Source organism: Bison bison, unplaced genomic scaffold (genome assembly GCF_000754665.1).
Source record: "Bison bison bison isolate TAMUID 2011002044 unplaced genomic scaffold, Bison_UMD1.0 scf7180017851016, whole genome shotgun sequence".
Classification (NCBI taxonomy): Eukaryota; Metazoa; Chordata; class Mammalia; order Artiodactyla; family Bovidae; genus Bison; species Bison bison.
The window spans coordinates 288,019-305,553 of NW_011481589.1; the positions used below are offsets into that span (position 1 = coordinate 288,019).

General features: G+C 38.6%; 1 protein-coding gene across 1 annotated transcript in view; it reads left to right on the forward strand.

The window, feature by feature from the left end:
- RNF11 (ring finger protein 11) overlaps nt 1-8,802 on the forward strand; it is a 46,893-nt gene extending 38,091 nt beyond the window's left edge. The window contains exons 2-3 of the mRNA XM_010849645.1: nt 5,380-5,549; nt 6,712-8,802. Of these exons, the coding sequence (XP_010847947.1) occupies nt 5,380-5,549; nt 6,712-6,883 (342 nt within the window). The 3' untranslated portion in view covers nt 6,884-8,802. The remainder of the gene's footprint in view (nt 1-5,379; nt 5,550-6,711) is intronic.
- Nucleotides 8,803-17,535: the final 8,733 nt, after the last annotated feature.

Consider the following 17,535-nt stretch of genomic DNA (forward strand, 5'->3'; position numbering starts at 1 on the left):
CAAGGCCAGGGGTGGCGGCCCGGAGGAGCAACCCCAAACCCGAGGCCAGGGGCGGTGGCCGGGAGGACCAACCCACCGTCCAAGGAGCAGTGGCTGCATGGGCACAGGAGGGCCTGAGAGGAGCTATCCCATGTTGAAGGACACAACACCTGATTAAAAGAGCCTGCCAAAGGCTCAGTAGAATAACAAAAAAAGATGTGCACCAACGCATATCATCATGTCCAAATCTGCGACCCGTGGACTGCAGCATGCCAGGTTTCCCTGTCCTTCACTATTTCCCGGAGTTGACTCAGATTCATGTCCACTGAGTCAGTGCTGCTGTCCAACCATCTCATCCTCTGTTGCCCTTTTCTTGTACCTCCATCTTTCCCAGCAGCAGGGTCTTTGCCAGTGAGTCAGCTCTTCGCATCAGATGGCCAAAGTATTGGAGCTTTAGCATCAGTCCTTTCAATGAATATTCAGAGTTGATTTCCTTTAGGATTGACTGGTTCCATCTCCTTGCTGTGCAGGGGACTCTCAAGAGTCTTCTCCAGCACCACAGTTTGAAAGCATCAGTTCTTCAATGCTCAGCCTTCTTAATGGTCCAGCTCTCATATTCGTACATGACTATTGGAAAAACCATAGCTTTGACTATACAGACTTTTTTTTTGCAAAGTGATGTCTCTGCTTTTTAATATGCTGAGTTTTTCATAGTTTTTCTTCCAAGTAACAAGTGTCTTCTAATATCATGACTGCAGTCACCATCTACAGTGATACTGGAAACCAAGAAAATAAAATCTGTCACTGTTTCCATATTTTCCCCATCTATTTGCTGTGAAATGATGGGACTGGATGCTGTGATCTTAGTTTTTTGAATGTTGGATTTTAAGCCAGCCTTTTTTCACTCTCCTCTTTCACCCTTAGCAAGAGGCTGTTTAGTTCCTCTTCGATTTCTGTCATCGGAGTGGTATCGTGTGCGTATCTAAGGTTATTGATATTTCTCGCAGCAATCTTGATTCCAGCTTGATTCCAGCTGACATTTCACATGATGTACTCTGCATATAAATTAAATAAGCAGGGTGACAGAATACAGCCTTGATGTACTCCTTTCCCACTTTGGAATTAGTCCATTGTTCTGTGTCCCATTCTAACTATTGCTTCTTGACCTGCATACAGGTTTCCTGGGAGACAGGTAAGGTGGTCTAGTATTCCCATCTCTTTAAGAATTTTCCACAGTTTGTTGTGATCCACATCGCCAAAGGCTTTAGCATAATCAGTGAAGTGGAAGTAGATGCTTTTCTGGAATTCCCTTGCTTTCTCTGTGATCCAGCAGATGTTGGCCATTTGATCCCTGGTTCCTCTACCTTTTCTAAATCCAGCTTGTACATCTGGAAGTTCTCAGTTCACATACAATTCAAGCTTAGCTTGAAGGATTTTGACCGTTACCTTGCTTGCATGTGAAATGAGCACAATTGTAGTTCGAACATTTTTTGGCATTGCCCTTCTTTATATAGGATTGGCATGAAAACTGATCTTTTGCAGTCCTCTAGCCACTGCTGAGTTTTCCAAATTTGCTGACATATTGAGTGAAGCACTTTAACAGCATCCTCTTTCAGGATTTAAAATAGCTCAGCTGGAATGACATCACCTCCACTAGCTTTGCTTGTAGTAATGTTTCCTAAGGCCCACTTGACTTCACAGTCCAGGATGTCTGGCTCTAGGTGAGTGACCACACCATTGTGGTTATCCAGGTCGTTAAAACCTTTTTGGATAGTTCTTCTGTATATTCTTGCCACCTCTTCTTAATCTCTTCTTCTTCTTTTAGGCATTTGCTGTTTCTGTCCTTTATTGTGCCTATCTTTGCATGAAATGTTCCCTTGGTATCTCCAGTTTTCTTGAAGAGATCTCACAGTCTTTCTCACTCTATTTTTTCCTCTGTTTCTTTGCCTTGTTACTTAAGATGACTTTCTTCTATCTCTCCTTGCTATTCTCTGGAACTCTGCATTCAGTTGGATGTATCTTTCCCTTTCTCCTTTGCCTTTCACTTCTTTTCTTAGCTTTTTGTAAACTCTCCTCAGACAACCACTTTGCTTTCTCTTATTTGTTTTTCTCTGGAATGGTTTTCATTACTGCTTCCTGTACAATATTAGGAATCTCTGTCCATAGTTCTTCGGGCATTCTGTCTACCAGATCAGATGTAACTGTAGGCAAGCTTGGGCCTGTAAAATGAGAAAGTTGTTCTTAAAGATTCTTTTTTGAAATGTTTTACTTCTTTCTGTCATAGTCTAGTCCATTTCTTCTTTTTAAAAAAATTGTTTTATTTCATTTTCAGCTTTATTGAGGTATAGTTGAAATACAAAATTGAAAATTTAGTTCGTTTCTTAAAGTGTTGGAATGCTGTCACATAATGGTGGAGCCACAGTAATAGTAGCTAACATTTATTTAATGAACTTTTATATGTACAGTAGTCCTAGTAGAAGCTGGGCAGATGGTCCGGAGAAGGACATTGAATCTCATTGTCCTCCCAGCTTTTTGACCGTCCCTGAAGCCCCTCAAACCATAAAATGGTTTGAGCTCAGAAAAAAAAAAAAAAATTGCCCACTAGGTATAAAACCTTTAATAGGTGAATATCTAAGCCAGAGGTGCAATAGCCATTTCTATGATCTTTAATAACAGAAGTCATGTAACTTTTATAGGACTGAAGAAAAGCTTTCATGCTGTGCAATGCAGTTTTGTACCTCACTTCCTCTTTGAAAGCTAGAATTGACATCCTCTTCTTGCTTAATGACTGTATTTGTTAACTGAAGTTTCACTGTATTCTGTTTAATCTAAATTCTCTTATAGGCAGACACATGTAATATAAGGCTAAAGGCAGTGTGTATCAGTATTGGGTGGCAAGGAGGAGGATCGGGTAAAGTTTTACATTGACAAGACACTAATATGCTTTGAACCAGTGGACCTGCAGGGGAAAGTAGAGGGAATTCCAAGAACAAAGGCAGTAAGAGAGACAAGCTTGAAACTTTCAGGAAACAGCTAATTGGGCTGAAGTAATAGAGCTCTTCAAATGCAATATTGATAGTTATAAAAGCCACTGTTTAGTGAGTTCCTGCCATTCTAAGGTTCACCGTCTTTCTCATTTAAGTCTTAACAGCAACCATATAAGGTAGGGTAATCCAGATAGGCTAAATCTCTTCAACAGGGCTGTACTGGCAGAGAAGTAACTTTGACAGTAATCCAAGGTTATCTGGATCCAAAAACCATACTTGATAATAATAAAATATGTTCTTTGCATGTGAAATGAACCAAATATTTGGATGAAGAATGTAATTCTGATAAGTATCCATATGCTTGGTTATTATTTTCTAGATGAGCTAAAAGTATTAATCATTGATTTCATATGGGAATTTATTAAACATGAAACTTTGAACTACTGGCATTTTACTTGTGTCATAGAATATAACATTATTTGATAAGAATTTACCTTTTTTTGAGATCTTTAATTACATATTTGTTTTGAATCTCAAAAGAAATAGTCTTGAGTTGAATTGCCTTTGACCAGAAACTCAATAATAACTAGTCAGAAAACGGGTTTATAAGAATAGGGCTAATTTAAGGGAACATAATCGTATCTTTAAGAGACATTGTGATGAAATGTCTTTTTCCTTGAATTAAATATTTCAGTATTTGAGCCTAATATATATGTATCTGAGACTTGCCCCTAAAATTTCTCTTTGAAAAGCATATTTATACTTGAGCCCTTACAAAGTCTCATTATGGGTGCTGTTATTTTCTTTTGAACCCCAGAAACCATTGACTAAAAACAGCCTCAGCTGATGCTAGTTCTGAATACTTAGGGAGGTTATTTCACAGAATTTTTTTTAAGTTGTTAAACAGTTTTTTCAAATTGTTAAAAAAGGTTGTGTCAACAAATTCAGCTATTATTCCTGAAGGCATAATCTCCTACTTGCACATGTTGGCTATCATTGTAAACAAATGCCTAAATTGTAGAGATCATGAATAATCCTACAGGATGAATAAAAATAACATTTTCTAATGTTAATGTGAATAGATAGTTGTGATTTAATGTAAGTTTTCCTATGAAGACGTTATACATAGATTGAAAGTGTTATGTCTCAATTTATTCAGTAGAGAGGTTATCTGAAACACTGTATTAGGTGGCTCAAAAATGGTTTTAGCCACAATGAAATCATTAGGTCAGAGATGAACTATCTTCATTGTTTTCATCGAGTTGAGATCTTTTCCCAGATGTCTCATCAGAGGTTTTTCCTGAGTATCTTATCTAATAACGTAGCTTTCTCCATCAGTCAAGGAACTTTATTTTGTTTACACTTCACTCCCCATCACCTAGCACATAACAGATACTCAGATATCTGTTGAAACAATGTATAAAGAGTGTGAATAAAATTATCTCATAAATGTGAGACTTCCCTAATGGTTCAGACAGGAATCTACCTGCAGTGTGGGAAACTTGGGTTCAGTCCCTGGGTTGAGAAGATCCCCTGGAGGTGGGCATGGCAACCCACTCCAGTATTCTTGCCTGGAGAATCTCCATGGACAGAGGAACCTGGCAGGTGACAGTCCATGGGGTCTCAAAGAGTCAGGCATGACTGAGCAACTAAGCACAGCACAGCGAGTAGAAAAATAAAGCAATACAGTTGCTTGAACAAAGTTGACCCTTGAACTACATAGCTTTGAACTGCACAGGTCCAGTTATGCATGGTTTTTTTTTTTCAACTAATATGTACTACAGTACTGCATGATTCATGGTTGAGTCCTCGAATGTGTTTTCCATTTGGAAGGAAGGTGGCCTCATTTGGCTCACTGGATCATCATATCCAAATACATATCCAAAGCCTAATTTTACAGGAATTTATTGCGATAATGTCTCATCTTTCCAAATAAACAAAAAATTAATTTTAAGATTGTTGTCTGTATGGAAAGAAATAACAAGTTTGCAAATAAGAAGAATCTGTAATGGCCAGTTCTAATGTAAATAATGATATATACCAAGACCATGAAACTCCCATTGTGGCCTACAGAATATTGAATACAGTCCATTTGGTTAATTAATTACATTGATTTATGTTTGTGTATCAGGAATGAATATGTCTGTGTTATGTGGTTTTCCTATGGAAATACTTCAAGTAACATTCCATGCCAGTTTTACTGTAAACCTTGTTTTTATATCCTTTAACAGTAAGTCAGATATGCTAAAGTTAAGGCAGGGTTAACAGAATTTGATGCCAGTTCATATTTGTCCAATTTCCTCCCTCTCCAAGGTCCCCTCCTCAGCCCAAAAAGGAAGAAACAAAAGGAAAACATTACCTAGAAAACAGATTTTTTAAAAAATAATTATTTTCTCCATTTTAAAAAATTTAGGAACAAGTTCCAGTTCCGGTCTATCATCCAACACCTAGCCAGACTCGCCTAGCAACTCAGCTGACTGAAGAGGAACAAATTAGGATAGCTCAAAGAATAGGCCTTATACAGCATCTGCCTAAAGGAGTTTATGACCCTGGAAGAGATGGATCAGAAAAAAAGATCCGGGAGTAAGTTTTAATTTATACATGTTTCAAAGGTCTTTCTTCAGAGATTTGCTTTTTAAAAATATTCTGTTGCATTTTAAGAGTCAGATATTTAATGAATTCTAGGCAAAAATTTGTTTAGATGTAGAAATTAAGAATTTTCATATAAAAAAGAATAAACGATGGTACAAATTCTGACCATTTTATAGGTTGTCTGTGTCCATTTGGATGACAGTTAATGTCAGTTAAAAATTATTTACCTGTGTAATAAGTGTGAACTAGTACCAGCATTGCTGGTGGCCTAGTTAATTGGTAAAGCCGTTTGGCAATATTTCATGGACCTTTAGATCTAAACCCTTTGAGACAGTTAATTTTAGAGACCTATCCTAGAATATGTACCTCACTTCAGCTCCCAGAGTTTTATGTGCAGAGATAGTTACCATAGTTCTAGTTAGTGAAAAACAATAATAGAGGAATACTTCGGTAGGTTATATAGAGGTTAAAATGGTTTGCTAAGGATTTTAGTGATATGAGGAAAATCTTATCTATTTCTTAATTTATAGAATAATTGTACTAAGTCTGATGAGTTATATATAAAATTTTACTTCAGGGAGATTTTTCCTTCAGAGTTCATTATTGTTTGAGAATCCCTGAGAACAACTATTTTCCTTGTAGGTTAAGAATGATCTTTACCAACACAGACATAATTTATTATGCTGTGCTTGGCTGTTTGAGCTGTAGCACCATTTAGGGTTAGTGGTTCTGTATTTACATGTAGTTATTAAAGTGAAAGCTTCCTGGACTTACACTGAAAACTCAGTTCAAATAAAATTAATCTAACATGGTTTCTTATCTACTAAAGCTTCACATCCTCCTTAAGGTGTCTTCTGTAATATGTAGTTGTTTTTACAAGCACTATTCTAGCAGTGGACTTGATTCCTATCTGATACCTTTCTCTTTGTTGATTGCTCTCAAACTCTTCAAATTCCCAGGTGATTGAAATAAGAGATTGTAGCAGGATAACGCTAAGAAAAAATTCCGTCTGGATGCTTAGGTGATAGAATGACAGGAAGCCGTTTTTGTCTGTTCATATTAACACTGTCTTTGTAATACGGATTTTAAAGAGTATTCTAGATAGATCACTTGTCTAAAAATACTCTCTCATTTCTCTCCCTCACCCCAACAGGTGTGTGATCTGTATGATGGACTTTGTTTATGGGGACCCAATTCGATTTCTGCCGTGCATGCACATCTATCACCTGGACTGTATAGATGACTGGTTGATGAGATCCTTCACGTGCCCCTCCTGCATGGAGCCAGTTGATGCAGCACTGCTTTCGTCCTACGAGACTAATTGAGCCAGGGTCTCTCATCTGACTTCAAGTGAACCATCATTTTTGGTGGTTTTGATCTTTTGTCACTGAGCCCAAAGAGCCAGGGATTAGGAATTAAGATCATGCACAAAAGTTTCCTAAAATTTCCTGAATGGCTGCAGATGTTGGGGAAAGTACGTGATATTTTAGAAACTTAGGGGGAAAAGTAGGATGGTATTTTTATGTAAAGCCTTGACCCAGTGTTTAAAAATATAATTGTATTTAGATCTTGTTATTGCTCCAGTACATAGGAATTGTGTAAAGTGTTACAGCAGCTGTATATGTTTCAATTGTGTGTGTCAAAGATTAGGAAAAAGATAGTGGTTGTTTTTTCCTAAATGAAATAACTTTCTTCTTCTCCCCCACCCAAATTCTTTTCTGAAGTTGCTGGCATTTGGGTCAAGGTTTTATTAAAAGCTACATTTTATAACACTGGCACAAAAAAAGTAGTTTTAAGCTTGTTTGCACAGTTCTTTTTTTCCATTGGAAATGGAATTCATTGCCTTAGGTCTTTTTTAAATAGTGTATTATTATCGTTGGGGCTGGCTCTATGCTTGAAAACCAGTTTATTTATAACCTGTTATAAGTGCTATATCTGTTTGCAGTTAGGAAATGCAGAATTCAAAGTGATCTCCTAGCTTGTAAGCAAACTGAGATGCACTATCCCTTTTCTATTAAAATAAAAATCAGTTAATGTGTCAAGAAACCAACTCTAGTGAAGTCAGGTTTAATATTAGCCTTTCTTATGTGTTTCATCTAATTATTTTGGTTGTTAATATGGTGATAATTATTTTGGTTGTTAATATGGTGATAATTAAAAGTCAAGGTAAATTTTAAATATTAGGAATTCTGATTTATTCAGCTTGAATTATGCCACCATGCTTATGTAAAAATGAAAGTGGCAACATGGTTAAACTGAGAAAGTTTCTCAGTTTTAACAATTTTGATTTTTTCTTTCCTGTGACCTTCCCTGTTGTCTTGAACCATAGCAAAAGGATACTGCATCTCTTGTTGTATTGCTGAGGTTATTGAAGTTACATAAAACGCATCTCAGTCTCTGTTTCTTGGAAGGAAAGTCCTGCTAGTTGACTGACAATTCTAAACAGGGAGAATTAAGATAAATGTGTTTAATTAATGTTTTGCACACAAATGCAGAATTTGTATAACCACATGACATCATAGTTGTGATCTCAAAAAAAGGACTTTATCTTTTTCTTGCAGTTAAATGTAGGAATTCTCTGAAACTCTAAGCTTCTGAAGTGTTAGAGGTAGAGATGGTCTAGCAAAGATGTAGTTTGTAATGTTTTATCCATTTAGCATGTGTTTATTTTTTGTTATGTACTAGAAGGTGACATATTTGTTTGGCTCAGTGATAATTACAACTAAAAAATCATTCATTAGCGAAAGGAGAAGCAATCTCAACCTTAACAAATCAGAAATGTTTCTTATTATTTTGTATTGAGTTGAATATTTGACTCTTTAACACTTTTCTGCATACAAAACACAAGTCAAGTCTCTTGAAGGGTTCTTCATAATTGTATTATAGAAGAATTAAGTATGTTATAAGCACTTAAAGATTTGACATTCAACTGTAGCAGTATCCATGTTGGTTAATTTTCTTATGAGCCCCATGATGAGTTTGAGAAAAATTGAAAGAAATTATAGATTATCAGGTTCTGTTAAATTGTTACATGTATCTTGCTTAAGTTTTTGTTCATTAATTTATATCCAATTACATAAAGCAAATTTGGAGGAAACACCTGAAGTTGTGCAATATTTTCAGCGATATTTTTTATCTTTGTGTTTTCTACTTAAACATGATGTCTGTCATCAAGTGTTATAGTCAGACTTTCTTTTTTTCTAGATTGTCAAAATTGGTAAATGAACATTTTTTTTTAATCATCTTCTATGTTGCTATTAGTCTTTCTTTATTAACAGGTTTCTTTTACAGAAGTTTGGTGGTAATATTGAGGGAACCAAGATTGAGCTGAATTTTTTTTTTTAATAAGGTACTTTGTATTCTTTAATTTTGATCTCCACATACCATGTTAGGAACCATCAATTTTGGCTTTTACCAAGTTAAATAAAGTTATAATACAGTTGTAAAGGGCTAAAGTTAGAATTGATTACATAAGAATCAATTCTCCCAAGTTATCTAATCCTTTCTTCAGAACACACATGTATAAATTTAATTAATTGCCTTTAGTTTTCTAGGTATATATATAAACTTTGGGGGAAGTATTTTTTATGGCTTGACTTTTACTATCATCTAATCATAAGTTTAGACGCTTGGTAGCTTCTAAATTTTCTAAAGCAAATAATAGGCATATTACCCTGTTATCCAGCATAATTGGGATTGGGTAAAACGTGTTCAGGCTTGGCTGTAGGATTTGAAATGTCTGAAAAGCCTGACCAGGAAAAAATAAAAGAATCTTACTCTTTTAAATGTAAACCATAGAAGAAATACTTTCAGATACTTGGAGTTTGGTTCACACAAACTTTTTAAATGCTATGAGTGTTCTTTATAAGACATCTCTTATAACAGGTATTGACTCTCCCGACTACTTTTGGTGTCTATATGACATAAAGCAGAATATATAGTGAGCATCGAGGTAACAAGTTCTCTATGTGCAAAGCTCCTCTTTAGGGAAGCATACATTTTTAAAAAGGATTAACAATAAAGGAGTACAAAGTAAAACTGCCTGTGGTCCTTAGACTGAAAATGGCAAATAGAAAAGGTAAGTTTTTTGGCATAATTCCTAAATGTAGACAGTTGGTGGCCATGTTTGCTTACAAAGGCATTGGCTAGCAGATCAGTTTCTCAGAGTCAGCTGAGGACACTTGACACTTGCATGTTAAGTGCATCATAGCTAATCAGCTGATTTTTTAAGCCTTTAAATTTGAAACCAGTGGACATGAGAAAAAGTGGGTTTTTGGTTAGTATCTCCTGAAGTAATACTAAATTTACTCACCTGAATTTAAAGGTCATCTGTTCTTTTACTGGGTCGGGAAAAAGATCGTTTGTAGCCCCTGCTTGCGTCCCGTGTAGCTCCCCTTTCCTAGGCTTCCCTAAGACTCAGGCTCGGCGCGGCTTGTCCACATCATGTGAGGGTGGCCATGGGAGCCCTCAGGGTCATTCAGTCATATTCTGACTGCCTTCTGTTACTCCTTTGGAGGACAGAGTTTAATTCCTTCTAATTTCTTCCTGGTCCCACTTCAGAAATATTTTGCCATCATTAAATTAAAAAGTGTGGAGTAAAAATGTCCAGCTACAAAATTTCATCTTTGCACTAAATGTCATTACTGATTGACCCACTGTTAGGTGACTGACCTGAGAGCTATCAAGAAATGGCCTGCGAATTTTTCTTCAGTTCTGTATTGTCAGAATAGACACTTGGTTATGGCCAGGCAGTAATTTAATTAATGCTCATAATTTGGATTTAGACAGAGCTTTAGTTTGTAGAAATTTCAAGTGAAACATAAGGATTTAATGGGAATGACTGTTAACTGCTCGATTACATTATATAAAACACCTTAAAATGATGCTTTTTCTGAGTGGTTTGAAAGATGTAGCAAGTCCACTTCATGTATTTAGGGAAAGTTAAGTGGACTGTTTGTTTTCTCTTCACATAAATTATTGTTTTTAACTAGAGAAAAATACATGGTTTTTTAAGCTCTAAGAGTTACATTATAACACAGTAATGTTTGTATTAAAATGCCATATAGAAGTTAGTATGAATGAGGCACATGTAATTTGGGAATATTAAATGTACTCTGTAATGCCTTTTCTGAGAGCCTCTGGGTCTGAAAACATCAGTATTGGGTGATTGTTTATTCAGGTTTTGATTGTCCCAATAACAGGTATCCAGACTTTGCTTTTTGATTTATCCTTCATTTTCTTGCATGGGAACAGAAAATGCAGATAAATTCCTTTACAACTCATTTCTTGATCCATAAACCGTTTGTTAAGAGGCTTCAGTAAAATTTTACAAAAGGGGTTTGTACTTAACCTGCACCTTTTAATTGTCCACATTGTTCTTCGTTACATTATCGCCCTGAGCAATGTGCATCAGCCCAGGACAGTAACTGGATACATCTAATTAATGTTACTGAGAGACTGAAGAGTTTAAGGAAACTTTAAGAGGTACTGACTTCTCCATTTTTGTTTTTTGAGAAGAGTTAATGTCCACTGGAAGACTTTAGTTATCTTGGATGCTTTCCACAGTAAGTTTGTTTTTGTCTGCATAGTGAATGAAGCAGCATTATTAATAAGGTCCAGATTTTAGGCATCTAAAACTGATTGTGATCAAATGAGAAGCACTGCCTGTTTGCCTTGAACACACTGTAAGCAGTGCTTATTGACTGTTTCTTGGTGCTGAGAGAAAGAAGTTGAAAAATGCAACTGAGGGTTTACTTCAGGAGTCTGGTCATAGTAGTGAACTCTGAATGATTACGAGAAAATTTGGTTGGCTAAGCAAGTGCTGGGCCCTTTTCTCTGGGAGCCATATAGTAGTTAATCTAGTCATTTTGGATCCAAAAGCAGGTTGTAGGTGTTATGTGAATTGGGAAGCCTGGGCTATCTTAGCAGAAAGACGTTGAGACTGGCTTCCCAGCACTATCCATACCAGAGGTATGGGAATAAGCTACATTCTGCCAATTACAGAATCAAAGCCAGTCTCACCTTTGAAATAATGCAGAATAGTGATCTCTTTCCATGAGGGTAGCTGAACTCAAGTACAGATAAGTTAATGGCTACAATTTTAGAGTATGCACTGAAGGGAAGTTGTTTTCCACAAACTATTTTTCCTCATGGCCCTTGATAATCACTATAATGTTATTTTGATATGAGGAATAATAACCGTTCTTCTAAGTAGTGAGATGGATGCTAGCTGGGCATTTTCAGATTGAAGCTATCTTTAAGAAATCACGTTTATGGGTTTGGATTTCAATAAACTGCATTGCTGATTTCTCATGAAGAGTAGAGAACATGAAATGCCAACTCACATGGACACTTAGAGCCTGATTATCACTTAGCATATTGAAAGTGTTTTCCTCCCCCTAAGTGTCATAGCTGGTGAAGAGAAGATGAGGTGTTTTAATGGCAATTCACATGAAGCAGGAGCAATTGGTGGTGGTGACATTTGGCATGGCACTGGGTTCCTGACTTCCATGTTTAACCTTATATGGTACATTGTTCACACAGCAGTTAAAATAGTTGAGTAAATTGGATGATGTCGTTCATCTGCTTAGAGCTTTTAATTGCTTTCTGTTGTTTGGAGAATAAAATCCAAGCTCCTTAATGGAGATAATGGATTTTCTGCCTCTCTCCTTTAATAATACTCTACTTTTTAAACTTTTTGTGCTTTTTAAAATGCCAAGCTCTTCCTGTCTCAGGTCTCTTGTGGTTTCTGTCCTGTGGTTCACTTCCCCAGATTGTTTGATGGCTGGTTTCTTATCCTCTGTACCAACAGTCCCTGTTTATTCCATGGCCCTAATTTGTTTACTTTCATTTGTTTCTATAAGAGCAGGACATTTAGGTGCTCAGCAGATATTTATTAAGTGAAGGGAAGGAGAAAGCAGGGAGTCTGAGCATTTCTAATGGAGTGGAAGCTACCATCAAGGAGGTTCCCATTGGAAAGTAGGGATCTTACAAAGATTTTTGAGGGTGGCAAGGAGGACAAAGGCAAAGCTCTTCTTGAGTGGGCAGCTTGCTGATAAGCCTTGTCTCTAATCAGTACTGCCCCTTCACCTAGGAATCAGCTTTTGAAAGAAAGGACGTATAGTGGATACATGTTTTTGTCTGCCCAGTACCCCGTGTTTTTTAGTAATAACTCCCAGCCAAGTGTGTAACTGAAGATGGACCAATTGTAGCACCTCACGCCTTTGCAAGGTAGTTCTCACACTTCAGTGTGCATCAGATCCACGTGGAGGACTGCGATTGTTCAACCTCACCCCTACATTGAAAGGAGGGGACTTGGTCATTTGCATTTCTAACAAATTCTCAGATATCTAATGCTGGGAAGCCACCAGCCTAAGGGAGGAACATTTGAGCCAAGTCAGACTAATCAAGAGTCCTTATTTGGGGACTTTTCATACTAAGGAGCCCTTTTCTTCTGGTTACAAAGCTATAAGGATGTAAGGTCTGAACCACCATGCAGAAGAGTCAGTTCGAGAGCATCTAACACGAACAAAGTGAAGGGTTGGAAAAGACCTAATGGATGCACTTGAGCCATTGATTCAGTTATCCCCTAGGCCAGACTCACCACTGCCTTCCCACAGTTCATGTGGGCCAATACATGTACCTTAATATACTAGGGGCTGTTTGTTTAGTTAGGCTATTTATTTAGTTGATTTCTTTTTATCTTCAGTAGGCCTGTGAAGCAGCTGACATTAGCCCCATTTTATAGAAGAGTAAACTGATTCTCAAGGCAGTAAAATAATTTAAATTCAAGCTGTACTTATATCCACTATCCCATGTAGATAATAGAACTTACAGTTGCTATGTTTAGTAGATCAGGCTTTTCTCTTATGGATTTGTTCACTACCTCTTTTCTATAGATGTCTGCAAGTCACCTCTACCCCAGGGGCAACAGATTTCTGGCCCATGAACCACTTTGACCCACAGATGTGAAATATTTGGCCAGCCAGCGCTCTTAAGCACTTAAATTCTAAGAGTGTCTTCAGCATCATATGCTTCTAAGTTTGCCAGTGTTCCTACCTCTCAGTGTCTTACACCAAATCTCTTCTAGCATATGGTTTGGACTCAAGCCACAGTCCAGGCCAGAGCCTCTGCATCAGTTCACGTTCCATCTCTGGAATAGCTGGCTGGAACTCTACCTCTTCAACTGGGATTAGCTCATACATTTTCCTCCAGCATCCTAATTTTATGAGCAAATATGGTTGTTTAAGGATTGCCTTTGTCCAACTTAGACCCTGCCCCTACCTCATAATGCCAAGTGCCATGTGGGGAACCATGCCACACAGACATAATTCCATGCACTCCAAGCCAAGGATTTCTAGTGTTTGAGTTGTTAGCCAGTACCTTTTCCTTACTTAACAGTGGCCCAAGAGTCAATTAAATCAGATCCAACTTGAAGCTAATAATTGGAAAGCTTGACCAGTATTTAGCAAAGCATGAGCTTTAGAGTTCAACTGCTTGGCTTCAAATATTTCTGATGTGTAATAGCTGTGTGGTCTTAGCGAAGTTGTTTAACCTGTGTCTCAGTTTTCTCATCTGAAAAATGGCAGTAATAGCCCTACTTCTTAGAGCGGTTTTTGAGGATTAGATACGTGCAGACTACTTAGACTCACAACGGGTAAGTAGCACTTACTATTTAGACGTCCACAGCAATCGTCTGTAATTCTGTATCTTCTCAAAGTAAGGGCTCGATTATATTTTGTCATTTTAAGAGCTAAGTAGACAGCGGAAGCAACTCATAGACTGCTCACTTCGAAATGGATTTTTAAGGCCCTGAGGCTCCTTGTTTGTGGATTTACTTCAGTCACCCTGCCAGACAGTGATGAACTTTGCACCAGATTTCCACAGAGCTGTGCTAACTCAAGCAGAAAGGCACTTTCCAGCCTCGGAAAACTGCATCTGAGGGTGAGGGTGAGAGGTTCCCATTTATTTATTAGTGAATTAGTGTGATGGTGCTAAGGGCATAACAGGACTGTTGAGAAGGCACACTGCTGGACTAAATTTGAAGCAAAGAGGAAGACTGTTTTCCACTCCTTACCATCTTAGAAGAAATCAACTTGGGAGTCACTCCAGAGAAAAGTATCTGGATTTTATTCCCTTGTTGAATGATTCAGGCACTCAGCAGGCTGGGGCTTTCTAAAATCCCCCAGTGCTCCCTTCAGTTGCTGAGAATCTCCCACTCAGACCTGAGCCAAGTATTTGGTTGGTGCTGGCCTTTCAGAGTCCTGGCTTCGCTGTCGGGTCATGGCTTTTTTGCTGTGAATGACGATAGCTGTCTTGGAAACGCTCCTATTCTGACTTGAGAGATAAGGAATAGGGAATCCTGCCAACATATGGGAGAGCTGATAGGGACCAGCACACTGCTGGAAGCTACCCTGCCAGTTCAAGGCCTGGGACCAGTGAGAGGCAGAGTAGACTTTGTTGCCAAGAGCCTGTTCAGAGCATGTTACACAGTTGCTGCTCCCTGAGTTCCTCTGTGTGGCAAGGACTCAGACTTTCCGCAAATGAGGATTAGTTGCTCTCTGGGTGTCCTGGACCACTGTAGAGGCCCCTGATTGAGGGAGTCTATCATCACTTCTGGTAAGCCACCTGGCAACACAAGCCTTTGACAAAAGATAGGAAGGTACAGATCCGTTGCCTCTTTTTGGAGATGAAAGCCCAGAAACAGACTTGACCAGAATTAGAACTGTTGACAGCAGGAGAGAGCCTTAATCTAGTTCAAATTACTAAATTTTAGAGGCTCCATGACTCCCAGGGTCACACTGAAAAAGCAGTAGTAGCAAAGCAGGGGCTGCAATTAGGTCTCCTTACCTGGAGGCCAGAAATCTCCTCACCCGATCAGCTGCCTTTCTAGGGCAGATGTGCTAGGAAGGTCTGCAGTGTTAGAGAAGCAATGACCAGCAATGGCTCAAGACACAATGAGAATCTCAAGACAGCATTTTCACCTTCAGAGGCCTCTGCACAAGGATACAGTGGTGGTAGGCACCCAGCGTTTTCACCTTCCTTCACATACGTGTTTGTTTTTGGCCATCCAGCTTGCAGGATCTTAGCTCCCTGACCAGGAGATCAAACCCCGGCCACGTCCGTGAAAGCACCAAGTCCTAACCGTTGAACCTCCCTCACAAGCATGTTTGAGGGCGGAGCCCAAGCTGCAGGTAGGATAAGGGAGACAAAACTGACAAGACTGCAGCCAGGGCAGCAGACAGACGCTAAGGTGCTGGGGGGCTAACTCGTGACGCCCAGAAGGAAACAGCAACAACTAGGAAATCACCCTGGCATGAAGAGTTTAAAAACACCTAAAATGAACACTGAGATGAAGAAAGGTTTTTGTAAACGGCAATTTTACGTTTGGAATGCAGTGACCAGTGCTGCTTTTATACTGCAATGGTAGCATTCTGATTTGTGAGGGAGGCCAAGACGCCACCCTGTTCAGCAGCCTAGCTCCAGTTCACCCCTTTCACCTGCCCTGCTGGGCTGGGCACCCAGCATCCAGGCTGTGGAAGAGAGAGAGCTTGCCCTTTGTGGAAAGCATTCTTTTGTCTAGTTCTAGCAAGATACTGGAGCTTTCCTTCGGTAGCATTTCTGCTCTGACAGTACACTAAGTGCAAAAGAGGATCTTTTGACTGTCTTTTCAGTCGAAAATGAGAATATGCTTTACCTAAAACCCATAACTTCATTCAGTATCAGTCACAGGAAACTTGATTGTATATTAATTGATTAAACCACCCTGTCCCTAGCATATGCTTAAAAGTGTTTGCTAAATACAGCAGGCTGGAAGATGGGAAAAGTCTGTGGTCCTTTCCTTACAGAAACTGCATTTGTGTGTTTGAGTTAGTCAGACACTTTAAGGGGCCAGAAGGATAAGTGTTGAAAAGAGCTTCTACTCAGCTCCATCTGATTGTTGCCTTGTGAAAATGAGGCCCAGTATTGCCAGATTTTTTAAGTAAGAAGCCAGAAACCAGATTTATTTGTGAAGTCTCCCCATTTTTAAATGTTTGTTAACTTATTCTGAAAATTTTAAAACATTAGGTTGTCTAAATAAAACATGCTTGGGCCATATAGCTTCTGACTGAAACTTTCTGCCCTGCCCAAGAATTTAAGCAACAAAGTATTTTACTGAAATAGATGTTGCATGATCTCTGAAGTGTATAAGTTTTATTACTGAAATATAGCTTTTCTCTTAACTGAAAAATCTAAAACATACATAAACAGGCTAAGAATAAGCATTCTAAGAAAAATGCTATTAGTAAATAAATGTACTTTGAAGTATAGAAGATTTTTTATCTTTCATAAATCATTCCCAGTGGTTTCAGTTTGGCGTATAGCAGACTAGTGTCTGAGAAACTTTACCTGCGAAATTTCTTGGCTTTGGCACAGAAAGGGCTCCCTTTCCTTCAGGCCTCGAGATCACCATTCCTTGGTAGTGGGAATTGATGTTTTTTCCTACAAATGGACTCAAGATTATCTCACTAAAAATACATGTTTGATTGTTTTTTTCAATTGCAGAATTACAAAGGGGCTGTAAGAAGTAAGGTAGTGGGATTGTGTGAAACCTGTGTTTAGCCCTCAGAAATCTCGAAGCCTGAGGTCCAGATCCTCTTTTGGGTCCTTCCAGCCCTGGAAGCTGAGACCTCGCTGAAGTCTTAACAGTGATTTACATACAGGTGGTTGTTTGGTGGTTTTTTTCCCCCAAAGCCAACTTTGATTCCATCAGTGTATTTCTAAGGAAAATGTAAACTGTTCATACATTCTCTTAACATCACAGTGAAAAACAAGTACCCGTATGTGTGACAGGGCAGGCAGGGAGCTCCACCTGCTCCGGCCTTGACAGAAGCCCTTGGCCGCACTGGTGAACATGCTGGCTTCACTTCTGCACAGACACCTATGTCGTGCTGTCCCACTGGAGCACCGGTGGACCCCAAAGGCAGGGCAGGGGGAG